Here is a 19,558-nt window from a genome sequence, read left to right on the forward strand (position 1 = left end):
TACGTGCTGAAACCCAGCACACTCAAAGACTCCAGTGTCTGCTTTCTGTTCCTCTGACTACCACACGATCCAACAGTTGACATACTGCATGATGGTGCTTTGAACTGTGACATTTCTATACTATGTTGTTGATTGAGAATATCAATTTATTCGAAGAAAAAGAGTCAATCAAATGTATTTATAAAGCCCTATTTTACATCAGCAGATGTCACAAAGTGCTATACAGAAACCCAGCCTAAAACCCCAAACAGCAAGCACGTCATGTTCACACACCCAAACTAGCATACAGTAGCTGAGATGGATAAATCTAGTCAGATTTCCAAGAGCTGTCTTGGTTATAGCAGGTGGACCATTTCAGAGCTGTGACTGCTTCCTTGTTCCTCAATGAAGTCTACTCAGTGCAACCACTATCTAATTACCATATACATCTCTTAAGGATAGTCTACTGCTCCACGAATACCCTCATCTATTAATTACACATGTATTCCTGTTAAACACGGGGTCACAAAACATTTTCCACCCTCTAATATATAATTCTCAAATCAGTAGTTAAACTCCAGGTCTTTAATAATGTTGGGCTGGAGACTGCCAGCCGGCCAGGTGCTGGCCTGGAATATAAGCCAGTGATATGTGAGGCCTGAATCGTGCCACTGTGCTGCCCTGTTTCTCTTGGCCCGACGGGGTGCCTGACGGTCTGTGGTACTCTGTGGACGCTGCCAGCCTCGCCCAGACCTCGCCAGGACCGCGCCGTACCCTGAGGGCTGCCAGGGGCGACACGCCAAATGTCCTCTGTTTACTGTACAAACAATTAAAGCGTAATTGCTGTCTAGCGACGGCACAGACCATATTGGCCGACTTGAAATGGCCCGGTTAAAGGGATTTACAGGGGATTAAAGGTGAAGTGGGGAGGAAGTGTTTAATGTCCTGAGTGATACAGTACCGGGTAACCAGATAAGCAGGATGTTGTCGCCGGTGATCAAGATTTTGCTTAGAACAGATCGGTAGGAACACCTGTTGTTATTGAGTATGAGCATGTCTGAATCACCTGTTACAACCATGGCCATATTGTGTCACCCGTTGCATTCACAACTCTAACTTCTCCTTCTTCAGTAGTCAATAGCTATATTTAATTTTTTTGTATTTGAAAACGAATAAGCTAAACATGTTCCTCAAGGCTTACACCAAAAAGTGTTTGTACAAGCGACAGACAGAGGTATAAAAATAAAAACGGGTCGTACTGTGTTATTTGGTCGTCTGTGCCTGGTTACTTCCTGATGTGCAGAAATGTGGCTTTTTTCTCCCTCCTTCCCCCCTGCTCGCTGACTCAGAGCAAACAGCGGGGCTAAATGAATCAAACTCACGACCTGTCCTCCATTTTGTGAGGAAGTAGTTCTAGTAAACAGATCCAGACTTGTACCCTCCTTAACCCCCTGTGGTACAGTCTTCTTTTAATACGCTGGACGTGATTGGTTGAGTTCCATCTAGGGCTGTTGTGGTGACCCTATTACTGCCACCATGGCGCTCAAAGCTCTGATGCTGCTCTGGTCATTAGTAGCCTACCAAACTTGCTAACTGCCTGGTACTCAGCACTCTATTGTCCCTCTAATCACTCTGACGTCAATGCAAATGTAATCGAAAATCTAATCAAACACTCCATGAGAGCCCATGAGCTCATGTTGTGCAACATTTCTATAGGCTATGCAATTGCGCAAGAAAACAGAGTGATGACCTGTACTAAAAAGAGGAGGATCAGCTTTCTATAGGCTAGGCCTACTATATTTATTTCTCAACTTTCCTAATATTAAGCACATTGCTTATATTTACAACAGGAGTATAGCCTACCTGGCTGGCATGAAAATGAACCACGGGAAAAACGTCCTCCATTCGCTATTTAAGTGTATAGATTACATTTACATTTACATTTTCGTCATTTAGCAGACGCTCTTATCCAGAGCGACTTACAAATTACATGTATTTTTTCCGCTGCCCCTGTTTCGATACAGGTGCATGATAATGGTCCATTCTAAATCAAAACAAATTTCACACATATATTATTTAGTGTATGTAAAGACAAGATTAAATCAAGAATAGTCTTTTGGGTGACAATATTAGCCTATCACTTGTGAATTATATATTATTACTTGTGAATGATGCCCAGCACAAGAAACAAAGCCTTTTTTTAATCATAGTCACACACCTCATGTAGCCTAGCTCATAGGCCTATATGTTTTGATAAGTTTTGTATCACAACTAAAGTGGCCAAATAACTTCTTAAAATTAAGCACATTAATCTGCTTTACAAGGGGTGTAGAGCCTAACTGGCATATATAAGCAGCATGTGAGTTTCAAGTTTGGGGAAGATAATTTTCACCATAAAAATGCACCTTAATAATAAAAGCATTATATGCATAATTGCATGTTTTCCGCTAATGGAACATTCGCGCTTATAGCCTACTACCATGTGCGCATTGTGCTTATAATGTGAAGAAATAGCCTAATAGTATATCAACATTTTAAGCTAAACGTTCTGATCTGTTGCGTCAGCCACATTGCGTATGAAATGTTTTTTGATGCTAGTGGTTGTATTAATTTGTGATCTATCGCATCCCACAACTGTCCCAGACTATGTTTGGAATATGTATTTCTCACACAGAATAGAATAGGTTGACTTTTGTACTATGGGGGATAGTAGATTGACATAGGCTAGTGCTTTTGCTGTTCGTTAGGCCTAAGTAAATGTGGACAGTTCTTCCAATATCTTCAATATGCACCTCGGAATTGGATACAGACGCACGCAGTTGCACTTGTAGCCTGTGAGGAAGATCCGATCACGTGATGGAGAGCCATGTGAGTGAGAGATGATTCGGTGGGCGCAGCACTTAGGGAGAAGGGCACAACGACCTCTGGCCGTAAAAGGCATGGATTTTTTTAGGGTGCATTATGGCCACACAAAGGGGATGCCGCTGTGAAATTTGAGGCATTATCAAGTGCTTGTCAAATTGTGAATGAGTGACTGATGTACTGCGCAAAAAACAAAGCAGAGCTCATGCCTTTCAAGCGACTTTTTTTCAAATCATCATTAGAGTCGCATCATGCAGCCTTACAATGTATTAAAAATCTAAACATATAGCCCAACATTTGTAGAACAACTAAAGTTACATTAATAACTCTAAATTAAGCATATAGGAATACCTATTTCTTTGTTAACCACTCAACACAGAATAGCCGCATGTGCGCACTCCCTCAAATCGTTTGGAGAAAATATCCTTTCTATTTTATTCAGCTTTGTTCAATTGTATTCTTCATACTATAAAATAATGACACGGAATTCTAAGCACATTTTGTCTGCTAAATGAACTAGTGTAGCCCACACCCATTTGGCATAGCCAGATCAGGACCTAACATAAGGACAACTCAGACTATGCTATTCTGTTCTTCTGAAATAGACTACATTTTCTTCATATCATGCTTCTTTAGACCTGTCTAAAATAAATAATGGATTTATTGTGAAGGTGTAGGCTATATTACATGGATTTATTAGACTTTTTAAAATGTAGATGTTCCAAAGGTCTGCATCAGTGACTTGTAGGCTATGTGTGGAAGCCAGGAGATGCTAAATGTGTTTATGTTAATTAACGGTAAATTACCGTGAGACCAGCAGTTATTTGCTTGACAATCACCGGCTGACAGAATGTCATGACCGCCACAGCCCTAGTTCCATCATTAGGCCCCTGTTTCGGCCAATGGCGTGTCCAGTGTTGTGACCCTCTGGAGTAGGCCAAAGCGCTGCTTCAGCTCTGCTCCGGTCCACACTCCACAAGACAGAACAAAGGAGAACTATACTACGATGGCCAAGAGTCGGCCGTCTCGCCATCCCAGACAAAATTATTGGAGACACAGACTTGTTAATGACATTTAAGACATTCTTTGTGCTGCCGGAGTGAAATTCCACAGTTTTAGCGGCAATGTTCATCGATATTGGAACACTTTCTCAGAAATAGGCAGCTTCTCAGATAAATAGTAGAAATCATTGTCCTTCCTATGTATCACCTCCTCGACTGGATGGGACCCTTTTTAGTGTGTGTTTTAGAACTGGATCCCATTGTCGCCATAAAGCAGTTACCTCACCACGCTGGGTTTTGGTGAAGAACTATCTCTGCCATTAGGTGTGTCACTTTGCAAATAGCTCATTCTTACCACAACCTTCCTTCAACCTTTCTGAGGCCTCACAGACCTAAGTTGACAATTGCAGTCTGTCTGTCTGTCTGTCAGTCAGCTTCCTAATCATCCCGTTAGCTGTGGTTTCCCTAAGCACAGGAACAGTTGATCAGGGCATCGGCTTTCAGACATTCAAAGGTTTTGCTATGCTACATGAGAGGAGGGCGGCGCAACAATTTACCATTAACCCTCCCTTGTTATTATAGTTCATCTTGAAGCTTTATAATGAATTGAATTACGTTTTAACCATTTTAGTCGTGTGTCATTCAGCCTGACATAGATATTAATGTATGTCAAAGTGGGTTTGCTAAATGACAGTTGGCAGATTGTCTGGAGGAGTCACAGTTTCAATGGTACAGGAACAGTTTATTCTTGCCATTTGAGAGCTAGAGTTGGCACCCCTGCTCGGTGCGTGTGTGTGTGTGTGTATGTGTGTCTGTCTGTCTGTGTCTGTCTGCCTGCCTGCCTGCCTGCCCGTACGCACTCGTGTGTGTGTGTGTGTCTGTCTGTCTGTCTGTGTCTGCCTGCCTGCCTGCCTGCCTGCACGCACTCGTGTGTGTGTGTGTGTGTGTGTGTGTGTGTGTGTGTGTGTGTGTGTGTGTGTATGTGTGTGTGTTGACATGTGGCAGGAGGTTTGCAGAGGTACCAGTGCCTTAAAATGGTCTGCTCCAGAAATTCTAACTAAAGAGAGAGCACCTTGCCCCCTGGCACTCGTAAATAAATCTTTGCTTATGTCAATTAACCATCTCCAGAAATGCTATCTATTTATGTTTGGATTCCTTGAATAAAACCACATTTTGTCTGTGTGTGTGATCCCCATGATATTCATGATATTTGGATTTGTTGAGCGATACTAGCTGATGATTATGTTATTAATGTTAAACAGTCTACTGAAGCCGTGCGGCTAAAGGCTTGGATCAGAATCGCATGCTGATCATGCACAAATCCATGGCTTACAGACAATCCTTTCAAAGTATAGGTATCAAAGCACTTAAACCAGGGTTGTTTTTCTACATACTTAAATCCACCCCAGCCACATAACTCCTGGGCTACCGACTTATTCACATAACTATTTAAGATCACCGATAAGCCAGGAATCGTTGAATATGATCTGTGTTCACGTTTCCGCCGTCTCCTTTGATGAACGACATGCTCTCCCAGCTCTGATGTGTCTAAGGAAAGCCCAGAAACTTGCCAAAGACTCCATCCACCCGGATGGTTCCGTAGCATCAGGTCTCGTACCAACAAGACAGCTTCTATCTCCAAGCAAATTGACCGCTGAATAGCTAATCAATGACTACCCGCTCTAGCTGTATGGACTATCTGCATTGATTCTATCTGCACTGGCTATATGCACACTCACAGGTGTCTATCCCACACACACACACACACACACACACACACACACACACACACACACATACATACACACACACACACACGTACACACACACATACACATACACACACACATACACATACACACACCACACATACACATACACACACCACACAAATACGTACACGTACACATACTCACACACACACATACACATACACACACACACACACGTACACACACATACTCACACCACACACACACACACATGCACACACACACACACACACACACACATACACATACACACACACGCACACACGCACACACACACACACACACACATACACACACACACACATACACACACACACATATACACACACGCACACACCATATATGCTGCTACTTCTTTTTACTTTTAGTGTTATATATCCTGATGCCTAGTCACTTTACCCCTGCATATGTACAGTGCATTCGGAAAGTATTCAGACCCCTTGACTTTTTCCACATTTTGTTACGTTACAGCCTTATTCTAAAATTGATTAAATTATTTTTTTTTTACACACAATACCCCATAATGACAAAGTGAAAACAGATTTTTAGAAATGTTAGCAAATGTATTACAAATAAAAAACAGAAATACCTTATGCTATGAGACTTGAAATTTAGCTCATCCTGTTTCCATTTATCACCCTTGAGTGGTTTCTACAACTTGATTGGAGTCCACCTGTGGTAAATTCAATTGATTGGGCATCATATGGAAAGTCACACACCTGTCTATATAAGGTCCCACAGTTGACAGTGCATGTCAGAGCAAAAACCAAGCCATGAGGTCGAAAGAATTGTCTGTAGAGCTCCGAGACAGGATTGTGTCGAGGCACAGATCTGGGGAAGGGTATCCAAAAATGTCTGCAGCATTGAAGGTCCCTAAGAACATAGTGGCCTCCATCATTCTTAAATGGAAGAAGTTTGGAACCACCAAGACTCTTCCTAGAGCTGGCCGCCCGGCCAAACTGAGCAATTGGGGGAGAAGGGCCTTGGTCAGTGAGGTGACCAAAAATCCGATAGTCACTCTGACAGAGCTCCAGAGTTCCTCTGTGGAGATGGGAGAACATTCCAGAAGGACAACCATCTCTGCAGCACTACACCAATTAGGCCTTTATGGTAGAGTGACCAAACGGAAGCCACTCCTCAGTAAAAGGCACATGACAGCCCACTTGGAGTTTGCCAAAAGGCACCTAAAGGACTCAGACCATGAGAAACAAGATTCTCTGGTCTGATGAAACCAAGATTAAACTCTTTGGCCTGAATGCCAAGCGTAACATCTGTAGGAAACCTGGCACCATCCCTACGGTGAAGCATGGTGGTGGCAGCATCATGCTGTGGGGATGTTTTTCAGCAGCATGGACTGGGAGACTAGTCAGGATCGAGGGAAAGATGAACGGAGCAAAGTACAGAGAGATCCTTGATGAAAACCTGCTCCAGAGCGCTCAGGACCTCAGACTGGCGTGAAGGTTCACCTTCAAACAGGACAACGAATCTAAGCACACAGCCAAGACAATGCAGGAGTGGTCTCTGAATGTCCTGGACTGGACTTGAACCCGATCGAACATCTCTGGAGAGACCTGAAAATAGCTGTGCAGCGACGCTCCCCTTCCAACCTGATAGAGCTTGAGAGGATCTGCTGAGAAGAATGGGAGAAACTCCCCAAATACAGGTGTGCCAAGCTTGTTGCGTCATACCCAAGAAGACTCAAGGCTGTAATTGTCACGATCGTCTAAGGAAGATGAGGACCAAGGCGCAGCGTTGAAGGTGAACATATTATTTATTTAGAATGATCACACGATCAAAACAACAACGATAACGTGACGTCTACGGTATAACACAAACCAAATCAGAACAAGATCCCACAAAGAATAGCTGAAAACAGCCTACCTAAGTATGGCTCCCAATCAGAGACAACGAGCAACAGCTGCCTCTGATTGGGAACCACCCTGACCAACATAGATCTATATGATCTAGAACAAAACCCAAAACATAGAAAACACAACATAGAAGCTACCCCGTGAAACTAAACATAGAAAATCCACACCCTGGCTCAACATTTCAGAGTCCCCAGAGCCAGGGCGTGACAGTACCCCCAAAGGCGCGGACTCCGACCGCGCCAACAGAACACCACAGGGGAGGGACCGGGTGGGCACTCCGCCTTGGCGGCGGATCCGGCTCTGGGCATGATCCCCACTCCCTCTCTAACCCCCCACAGTACCCCTGGTCCGGTCTGGCCCTGCTGGCCGGAGCTGGACTGAACACTGGTGGAGCGGATTGCTCTAGCTCCGACGTGAAGCATCTGACCGGTGCCGGACCAGCCACCGGTGGAACAGGCACGGGCCGTGCCGGACTGGACGACGCACACCACTGGCTTGGTGTGGGGAGCAGGAGCGGGCCGAGCCGGGCTGTCGAGCGCACCCCTGACTTGGTGCGGGGAACAGGCACGGGCCGTGCCGGACTGTCGACGCACACCACTGGCTTGGTGTGGGGAGCAGGAGCGGGCCGAGCCGGGCTGTCGAGCGCACCCCCTGACTTGGTGCGGGGAACAGGCACGGGCCGTGCCGGACTGACGACGCACACCACTGGCTTGGTGTGGGGAGCAGGAGCGGGCCGAGCCGGGCTGTCAAAGCGCACCCCTGACTTGGTGCGGGGAACAGGCACGGGCCGTGCCGGACTGACGCACGCACACCACTGGCTTGGTGTGGGGAGCAGGAGCGGGCCGAGCCGGGCTGTCGGGCGCACCCCTGACTTGGTGCGGGAACAGGAACAGGCCGAGCCGGGCTGACGGGGCGCACCACCGACTTGGTGCGGGGAGCAGGAACGGGCCGAGCCGGGCTGACGAAGCGCACCGCTGACTTGGTGCGGGGAGCAGGAACGGGCCGCGCCGGGCTGACGAAACGCACCACTGACTTGGTGCGAGTGGCAGGAACAGGCCGGACCGTACTGGGAACACACACCACTGGCCCTACGTGGGGATCAGGAACAGGCCGGACCGGACTGGCAACACACGCCAGTACCTCTCGCCGTGCCTCTACAACCTCCTTCCCCCTGGTGACCAGTGACTCCCGTAGCCTGGCGTCCTCCTGCTGCCCCGTCGTCCACGGGCGTTAGCCCCCCTAAAAAATTTATGGGCTTCACTCCTACCCGTGGCCAAGGCCTCCATCCCTCTTGCCAGACTCGCACTCATCTCCTCCCACGTCCATCCTCTCTCCTCGTCACGCTGCTTGATCCAGTCGAGGTGGGATCTTCTGTCACGATCGTTGACACATGATGAAGCGGACCAAGGCGCAGCGTTGAAGGTGAACATATTATTTATTTAGAATGATCACACGATCAAAACAACAACGATAACGTGACGTCTACGGTATAACACAAACCAAATCAGAACAAGATCCCACAAAGAATAGCTGAAAACAGCCTACCTAAGTATGGCTCCCAATCAGAGACAACGAGCAACAGCTGCCTCTGATTGGGAACCACCCTGACCAACATAGATCTATATGATCTAGAACAAAACCCAAAACATAGAAAACACAACATAGAAGCTACCCCGTGAAACTAAACATAGAAAATCCACACCCTGGCTCAACATTTCAGAGTCCCCAGAGCCAGGGCGTGACAGTAATCGCTGCCAAAGGTGCTTCAACAAAGTACTGAGTAAAGAGTCTGAATACTTATGTAAATCTGGAATTTCAGCAACAAAAAAACAATACATTTGCAATTTTTTTATTTAAAAAACTGTTTTTGCTTTGTCATTATGGAGTATTTTATGTAGATTGATGAGAAGAAGAAAAAACAATTTTGTAACATAACAAAATGTGGAAAAAGTCAAGGGGTCTGAATACTTTCTGAATGCACTGTACATATCTACATCAATTACCACATATCCCTGCACATTGATAAGGTATTGGTACTGCTTGTATATAGCTTCATTCTTGTATGTTTTATTTCTCATGTGTTTTTATATTTTTTTTTCTTATTTAACTCTACATCGTTGGGAAAGAGCCTGTAAGGTTGTAACCTGTTGTATTTGGCGCACGTGACAAATACAATTAGATTTGATTTGATGGACCTGGACGCAACGATAGTGGAAGCCTGCAATAATTAATTAGGAACTTGCACGAGAGATCTGATTGGATTACGGGACGACCAGATATCCCGCTAGGTCGTTGAGATGTGTTCAGTCAGGAATTTCAAAGCTATTCACTCAGATGGCCTCCTGTCAATGATCTTAGTGGTCTGTCATTATTGGGTCATGGACTCCATATTATCACTCTCATGGGGTGTTCTGGTACCGAAATTAATGAATAAATGAGATTCCTCTTTGGGAAATTGTATTTACTGAGTTTTCACAGTGGATTCATGAACATGTTCTATGTGCCAATGCAAGTTGTTGAATGATTGAGTTGTAGTTGAAAGAGGAGAAAGCAGATCATGTTTTTGTGAATTTGTGAATGAATTAAATGTGCCATGTTGAGTGACATGTGTTGACATGCCCATGCGGAATGTTTTAATTAGGGTTAATGGGAAAGTAATCTCCTCTGTGGTGAAGATGTGCATTCAAACACACACAGGGTAATGGATGAAAAATGTATCCCATAAATCCTCATTACATCCAGCAGCTCTTAACGTACAGCTGATAGAACATGCATTGACAGGATACTGGGTGGCGCCATTGGAGGTGTAGAGCAAATACAAGGTACAATAGTGGAAGTAGGTGAAAGCAAAGTCCTGCAAGATCTTTTAGGATCTTCTAAGCTATTTTAACAATAAAAAAAAAAACACTAGGAGTAATAATCTTATAAGATCTAGAGTCAAGATCCTTGATCATTTCTAAGTTTGTCATCGTGATTGCAGTCATTTTCTTCAAATCATATTATTATTAGGCCTCTATGAATTCGAGTTCTTTCTATTCTGATGTGGGTAGTTTTGATATCTTCAAAACTAGATGAAATAATGACAGTTATTTTGAAATGGTTAAGGTACTGTAAATGCAAATCGTTGGTTTGAAGACTTTATAGGATTCAGATTGAAATCCATATCACAGGTTTGTGTGCTTTTGTTTGAACAACCTCGTCTTGGCCGTACTCTAAGCTGCCGATTCCCTCTCTGGCTCCTTGGTATTTGTGTGTTGGAGCCGGGCACCCTGGAGAGCCAGGGGGCCACAGTCTACTCCTATGCCACATTGATAGACGTGCCAGTGTGCCCTCAAGGCTTCAAGTCCAGTGCCAGTTAGTCTCTCCTAACAGCTAAATCTGGTTAGCTCGCTAGCTAGTGCAACATTTTGTTATGGCTTCCGAAATTAACTGCCAGTCAACAGATAGCTCTGTTCACTCTTGGTAGTAGCTTGTCACTGTATCCATCAACCAGTTCAATTGCAATGTTTTTTTTTCCTTCTACAAAGACATTAGGTTATACGAGCTATCTTTCCAGAGATGAGACTGACAGGCTAAATCTACCCACTTTGATCACCTCCCCTTTAATGACCCTTCCTGGAGTAAAGATGGTTAAAGGTGGTTATTTATCACACCCGTATTATCTTCGGTCCCAAATCAATGCCATGTGCAGGGGTTTGTATTGCCAGCTCACAGCTCCACAGCTCTGTCTTTATGAGCAGGACTGAGATGAAAGACCCTTTAAATGGCAAGAGAAGCAAACCGTTTAGACACAGAGAGGCTTCATTACAAAGAGCTTTTGTTGCCTCTGCCGTTTGGGCCCCCGGTTTTTTCATGTGTTTTTATCTAGCGCGTTAACTAGCGCCGTCTGCAGCTTATAAATGTTTTAAGAAGGCAAATATCGCTCGGTTCAAAGCATCTGCGTCTGCGTCTGTGCCTTCCCCTGGCCGCTTGCCTTTGAACGTAGGGGTTCATGGTGAGCGAGCGCCATGGAAATCCAAACATTTGTTTAAAGTTTTATGCAACCCAACAACAAAGCACAACAAGCCTGCGAAAACTGCCTGTGGCAGTATATCCTGTCTAAGGAGATTATACAGCCATTTCTTCTAGTACTGTCACAGGGACCCAACTACCATTGGCCTCTTGGGGAGAGTTTCCTGTGCAATGGCTACCTGCTTTTTAAAAGTGCCTTCCTTGACGCCTTCAAATAGATAACAGAATCCAATTCACTACATCAGTCTTTCTTCCCGTCCTACAGACTCGGTCATCCCTTCCAAACTAACTGACACTAGATTCCTTTTTTCTTGTTTGACCTTCCTTTTTTTTCGGAACGCCATCACTGATGTTAAGCTCCTTGTGCTCTCCCACGGTGTCCCTGGCCGTGCGTCTGGTGATGTCTAGGTCCCACCCTGATCACACGGTCTCCCAGAGCGCATTGCACTATGGCTCACCAGAAATACCAGCCTCCTGAGCTGTCTTTGGTTCATAGAGGGTGTACTGTGTTGTGTGCTCCCACCACGGCCTCTTATGAAAAGCTCCCTGCCAGCCAGAAGTCAGCACTGCGCACCCACACTCCCAATTCACGAATAGAAAATGTATCTCAAAATGTTCCTCTGAAAGTGTAACTTCAGCTCCACCAGCCCCAGGCGCTTCTTTTTCAAGATCTGAAACAGAAGTGTTTGTTTTTATTTTTCTTCTTTCTCTCACATCTGCTAAGTGTTGCTGCTCACTGCGTTGAACCCGAGCAAATATGAAAGTTGAGAAGTTAAGTTACGCTTTTCTAGGGAAATTGGGGTTGGGGCGTTGGCATTGAAAGAAGGCCATGGTAAGGATTGGATGGTTTAATTTCATTAGAGATGTTTTTTGGCCAAGCGAGGGAGACCAGAGTTGGGCCCACTGTAATGGACACAGCACAGCATACACTTCCAGAGCACGGGAAATAAGAACCAGCCGGACCAGCACTGTAACAAGGAGGACAGTGGGAATAACCCACGCCTTTACTGTGGAAAAAAATGTTTTCTGTGTATTTAATTAATTTAATCTCAGGCGTTATTTTAGCTCGAAGGGGGTTTTGGATGTTTGAATGAATTTTTTTAATGAAATTTGTTATAAATGTAATACAGGCCATGCTTTTATTGGTGTGGGTGGAGGAAGGCCTGTAAAACATTGTGTATAGTACACAATGTATAGAACACAATGTATAGAACACAATGTATAGTACACAATGTATGGACACAATATATAGTACACAATGTATAGTACACAATGTATAGTACACAATGTATGGACACAATATATAGTACACAATGTATAGTACACAATGTATAGTACACAATGTATAGTACGCAATGTATAGTACACAATGTATAGAACACAATGTATAGTACACAATGTATGGACACAATGTATAGTACGCAATGTATAGTACACAATGTATAGTACACAATGTATGGACACAATGTATAGTATGCAATGTATAGTACACAATGTATAGTACACAATGTATGGACACAATGTATAGTACACAATGTATAGTACACAATGTATAGTACACAATGTATAGTACGCAATGTATAGTACACAATGTATAGTACACAATGTATGGACACAATGTATAATACACAATGTATAGTACACAATGTATAGTACACAATGTATGGACACAATGTATAGACAGGCTGTACTTTGACAATAGATAGCCATTTCCTTACACCTACTTTGTTTACCTTTACATTTTTCATTTCCTCATTTACTTCAAAATGTACCCAACCAATCCATCGTGTTTTGTGTGAGAAAACAAAATCCTCAGGCGTTATTTTAGCTCGAAGGGTTTTTTGGATGTTTGAATGAATTTTTTTAATGAAAATTGTTATAAATGTAATACAGGCCATGCTTTTATTGGTGTGGGTGGAGGAAGGCCTGTAAAACATTGTGTATAGTACACAATGTATAGAACACAATGTATAGTACACAATGTATAGAACACAATGTATAGTACACAATTTATGGACACAATGTATAGAACACAATGTATAGTACACAATGTATAGAACACAATGTATAGTACACAATGTGTAGTACACAATGTATAGAACACAATGTATAGTACACAATGTATAGTACACAATGTATAGAACACAATGTATAGTACACAATGTATGGACACAATGTACGGTACACAATGTATAGTACACAATGTATGGACACAATATATAGTACACAATGTATAGTACACAATGTATAGTACACAATGTATAGTACGCAATGTATAGTACACAATGTATAGTACACAATGTATGGACACAATGTATAATACACAATGTATAGTACACAATGTATAGTACACAATGTATGGACACAATGTATAGACAGGCTGTACTTTGACAATAAATAGCCATTTCCTTATACCTACTTTGTTTACCTTTACATTTTTCATTTCCTCATTTACTTCAAAATGTACCCAACCAATCCATCGTGTTTTGTGTGAGAAAACAAATCCTGTCAACAAAATTGTAATATGAATGAATGTGGTTGGCCTTCATTTTATTACCAGTCAGGTATACGTGGAAATCCTGCACCCACATATTTATAGAAGAGGAATTCAGACTGTAAACTATTCAACGATTACTCTACTTTGTTATGATCTATAAAAGCCTTTAAGAGGAATGTTTTGCATTATATATAAACTAGCTCTTAACCACATCACATTGTGTTTAACATCGTCTCGTGGTAAAGACAGAGATTTTAAATGTACAATTTAAGTATAATTGGTACAGTTTTAATTTTATCAATGCTGGCGTCAAATATCGACACTGAACTTACAGGAAACCTTATAAAACAATACAGTATAGGCTACTGCATCTGAAAATGGCAGAATAACACCATCTCATCTATCCTGATTGGCTTACAATTTGTCCTTGTTCCTCTCTGTCCTTGTGTGCAGTGTCCGGGGTGCCGATGCAGGAAACGGCATCCGTGTGTTCATCCCAGACATCGGCATGTTCGTGGCGGGCCTGGTCACGTGGCTGCTGTGCCTGAATCTGGAGGAGAAGCAGCAGGTGAAAGACGCGTCGCAGCAGCACAACGCTGATTGCGAGCCAGATAGTCAGGTGAGCTCATCATCTCTTTACAGACAAACGTTGGGCCCTGGTCTATGTGGATTTACATGGGAACCCTAAACTCCCAACACCCTTATCAATGTTGCACGTAATACAGCGCAATACAGGCCAGGAATTTACTGAAGAGTAGTGACAAGACTAACAGAACCCGAATAAAAAAATACTTGAACTTTCTCTTGTAAAGATAAACTCACTCCAAAATCTCTGCTGTCCTCTATCTGTCCTCTTCCGATATTTTTTTTGTAAAATTGGGCTTACACTGAATTTATCTGGGGCTAGAGTAGAGAATTCATGGACCAGTTTGGTTACCACAACAGTAAATTGTTAAATCATAGGCAATCAGTGAAAGTGTAAGCTCTTAGCGCCTTAACATTACATGTTAATCCTCAGTAATCCAACCAATTTGGGGATATGTTTGGTCATCAAAACACACACACACACAAATACGCACACACACACACACTGTCTCCAGTGCGATGGTCTCTCAGAGCATGGAGAGTTGCAATCTGTCTTCCTCTTTTATAGCAGGGGGGCTGTTGGCTGCTCACTTCCAGGTGCACTATAGACCACCTGGCGATAAATTAGACCCCGCAGCTCCAGGAGAGCGTAATAAGTGAAACACATTACTGTCTGGATGAATACCAAACAGCCATAATTTGTGTGTGTGTGTGTGTGTGTGTGTGTTTGTGCACTTGTGTGTGCGCACGCGTGTGTGCATGTGCGTGCGAGCGTGTGTGGATGATTTTTCCCAGGACTGTGATTCTCTCTCTTTCCCTAGTGAAGGGGGACTACTGCTGTGTTTGATCAGCCTCCCTGAGCATATTAGAAAGCTTCTTTCACTCTGGAGCCACTCTGTTGATCTGGCAACACACACACACACACACACACGTACACACTGGTGGAGCCTGTTCATCTGGCAATACGCCGGCCACAACAGAGATGTAGGTCTAGATGACATGCCTCGGAGACGAGATAGCTGTTGTACAAGTGAGAAGCGAAAGAGGGGATGGGGTCAGTTGATGAAAAACGCAGCAACTCTCTTGAAAGGGGTCTCGGGTTGGGTCTCGGCAGCTAAAGAGATTACGTTCAGCGGGCCGAACAGGAAATTGGGGGGCTTTGTCATATTACTCAATACGAATTTGTCTTTGTTCATTATGTTTTGTGGGTGATGAATGGCGGGGTCATTCCAACCGTCGTTACCGTATAAATGGGTCCTTCCAATTGTTGTTACCGTATAAATGGGTCATTCCAATTGTTGTTACCATATAAATGGGTCATTCCAACAATGGTTACCGTATAAATGGGCCATTCCAACAATGGTTACCGTATAAATGGGCCATTCCAACAGTGGTTGCCATATAAATGGGCCATTCCAACAATGGTTACCGTATAAATGGGGCATTCCAACAGTGGTTGCCATATAAATGGGCCATTCCAACAATGGTTACCGTATAAATGGGCCATTCCAACAATGGTTACCGTATAAATGGGCCATTCCAACAGTGGTTGCCATATAAATAGGTCATTCCAAATGTTGTTACCGTATAAATGGGTCATTCCAACAATGCTTGCCATATAAATAGGTCATTCCAAATGTTGTTACCGTATAAATGGGTCATTCCAAATGTCGTTACCGTATAAATGGGTCATTCCAATTGTGGTTACCGTATAAATGGGTCATTCCAAATGTATATTGCTGTACAAGACTCTAGATCTCTAGATTTAGTTGGCCATGTGGTTTTTACTATGTCCTAAGGGAATGATAGTCAGTAGAATTAAAGTTACTCATCTTGAGTATCATCAGTCTAAAGGATTCTTTCAGGCAGTGGATGATTAAGTAGTGTTGCACCATCTAACCATTGCCATTTGATTTGATATACCCAATTATTAATGCAGTAAAAATGAAAAGCATGTCATCTTATTGTAACCATTTTATGGTATTGAGTTCAGTCCTTGGAAATGTTTGAACTTGATCACTTGATTCAATTTAAGAGCCCCTTATTGTAAAAAATGTTGGTCTCCACCAAGCGGTTCTCCACGTTAAAGGGATGACAAATGCCTGACGTTCCTTTTCCCTCCCTCAGAATAAGAATATTGTGTTTCTCTCGGCAGCTGTGAAGAAAATGTAATATTTTTGTAGTCACTTCATTCGGCTGTTGGCTAGTCTGGGAACTGTGAAGACGTCCAATTTGGGCCGTTTGGTCCTTGTTGTAGCCTTGTTCTGCCGAACAAGACCATAGCAGAGAGAGTGACGCCCATACAGTGCCTTCACAAAGTATTCACACCCCTTGACTTTTTCCAAATGTTGTTGTGTTACAGCCTGAATTTAAAATGGCTTAAATTGAGATGTTTTGTCACTGGCCTACACACAATACCCCATATTGTCAAAATGGAATAATGTTTTTCCAAATTAATAAAAAATGAAAAGCTGAAAGGTTTTGAGTCAATAAGTATTTAACCCCTTTGTTATGTCAGGCCTAAATAAGTTCAGGAGTAAAAATTTGCTTAACAAGTCACATAATAAGTTGCATGGACTCACTCTATGTGCAATAATAGTGTTTAATGTGATTCTTGAATGACTACCTCATTTCTGTTCCCACACATACAACACAGATCCAACCACAAAGACCAGGGAGGTTTTCCAATACCTCGCAAAGAAGGGCACCTATTGGTAGATGAGTGAAAAAAAAAGCAGACATTGAATATCCGTTTGAGCATGGTGAAGTTATTAATTACACTTTGGATGGTGTATGAATACACCCAGTCACTACAAAGATACAGGCGTCCGTCCTAACTCAGCTGACGGAGAGGAAGGAAACCGCTCATGGATTTCATCATGAGGCCAATGGTGACTTTAAAACATTTACAGAGTTTAATGGCTGTGACAGGAGAAAACTGAGGATGGATCAAGAACATTGTAGTTACTCCACAATACTAGCCTAACTGACAGAGTGAAAAGAAGGAAGCATGCACAGAATAAAAATATTCCAAAACATGCATCCTGTTTGCAACAAGGCACTAAAGTAATACTGCAAGAAATGTGGGAAAGCAATTAACATTTGTCCTGAATACAAAGTGTTATGTTTGGGGCAAATCCAATACAAAACATTACTGAGTACCACTCTCCATATTTTCAAGCATAGTGGTGGCTGCATCATGTTATGGTTATGCTTATAATCGTTAAGGACTGGGGAGTTTGTCAGGATAAAAAAGAAATGGAATGGATCTAAGCACAGGCAAAATCCTAGAGAAAAACTTGTTCAGTTTGCTTTCTACCAGACACTGGGAGAATAATTCACCTTTCAGCAGGACAATAACCTAAAACACAAGGCCAAATCTACGCTGGAGTTGCTTACCAAGAAGACAGTGAATGCTCCTGGGTTGCCGAGTTACAGTTTTGACTTAAATCTACTTGAAGATCTATGGCAAGACCTGAACATGGTTGTCTAGCAATGATCAACAACCAGTTTGACAGAGCTTGAAGTATTATGAAAATAATAATGGGCAAACGTTGCGCAGTCCAGGTGTGGAAAGCTCTTAGAGACTCACAGCTGTAATGACTCAGTGGTGTTAATACTTATGTGTAAATTAGATATTTCGGTATTTCATTTTCAATATATTTGCCAACATTTCTAAAAAACATGTTTTCACTTTGTCATTATGGAGTATTGTGTGTAGATGGGTGAGGGAAAAAATCGATTTAATCAATTTTGGATTCAGGCTGTAACACAATAACATGTGGAATAAGTCAAGGAGTATGAATACTTTCTGAAGGCACCCCCTCTCCCGACCCCTGGTGACCCTCTGCGACCTTTGGCTTGTGTGACTCGGTTCTGCTCGTTGACTTTAACTTGAGTACCGTCTTCCACAATGCCTCGATTGATCCATAGCTTCCTGACACTTTCGCTTGGCCTTCGTTATGTGGCCCTTTCCCTGCAACTCTCCGTTTTTTTCTGCCTTCGCTTGACACACACCAGCGTGCGTCTTGTTCCAAGGTCGAGCTGTTTTCGGCCATATGGCTCAGCTTTTGCAAAAAAGTCCTGCTTCTTTTTTTCCTTCTTCTCTGATTTTGGCGTCTCCCCCTCTGTCTCATAGGCCAGTATTTCACCTGGCTGCAAACACTCTGCCTAGTTTTCTACCCCCGTTTTGGCATGTCATGTGTTTACTCTTGATGGTACTATCCTCACTCCTTGAGCCACATCTTGATTTGCAATCACTGGCGTATAGATGGCCTGCTTTGACACCAGCCTGATTTATGTGGTGCCAGGGTGAGTAACAGTCATGACATGTATGGGATGCCTCTGAGACCGTGACACAGTGACAGGTTAGGCACCAGACTGATTGACTGTTGGCAGGACATAGGAAACACAACATTAATATTCACCGCCTAATGTATTTTACTCTAAGTGGAGTCTGTGGTTCATGTTATGTCTGACTCTGTTTGACTCTGTGACATAAAAGCATTACCTTTATTAATAAGATGCTTGGCTCCCAATGTTGGTCTCCATGGGCACAGCTCTCCGTCTCTCTCGCTCTCTCGTTGGCTGTCCGTCTGTAATTCAATAATTCACTTTGACTGGTCTGAGGTCCATTTTTCATGCCTATTAAAAATTGCAAGGATGTGTTTGTGTAATCCCCACCACTACTAATTTTGCCGTTGTCTGCCCGTTAATCATTGAGCGTCGGTCAGCGTTTGAATTTTGAATTGAATATTTTATTAGGTTCGTTCAGACCATCATCGATGGTGATGGAATCGTGTGGGCCTAAACCGCAAGAACACGATCTTATGTAAACCTGCGAAAATCCTAATTCGTGCAACATTAATCTTAGCTCAATGCAACGCACCAGCACTTCGTAATCTTTCCTGTTTTGCTCCCATTAGCAATACATTTGCATTCCAGCGCCAGGGGAAGGAGACACATCTGGTCGACATTAGC

The 19,558-nt window shown here is 43.1% G+C and overlaps 1 protein-coding gene across 1 annotated transcript in view; it reads left to right on the forward strand.

The window, feature by feature from the left end:
- The window catches only part of LOC121568676 (piezo-type mechanosensitive ion channel component 2), a 184,177-nt gene that overhangs the window by 86,890 nt on the left and 77,729 nt on the right, over positions 1 to 19,558 (forward strand). The window contains exon 5 of the mRNA XM_041879080.1: positions 14,447 to 14,612. Within this exon, the coding sequence (XP_041735014.1) occupies positions 14,447 to 14,612 (166 nt within the window). The remainder of the gene's footprint in view (positions 1 to 14,446; positions 14,613 to 19,558) is intronic.

Source organism: Coregonus clupeaformis, chromosome 7 (genome assembly GCF_020615455.1).
Source record: "Coregonus clupeaformis isolate EN_2021a chromosome 7, ASM2061545v1, whole genome shotgun sequence".
NCBI lineage: Eukaryota > Metazoa > Chordata > Actinopteri > Salmoniformes > Salmonidae > Coregonus > Coregonus clupeaformis.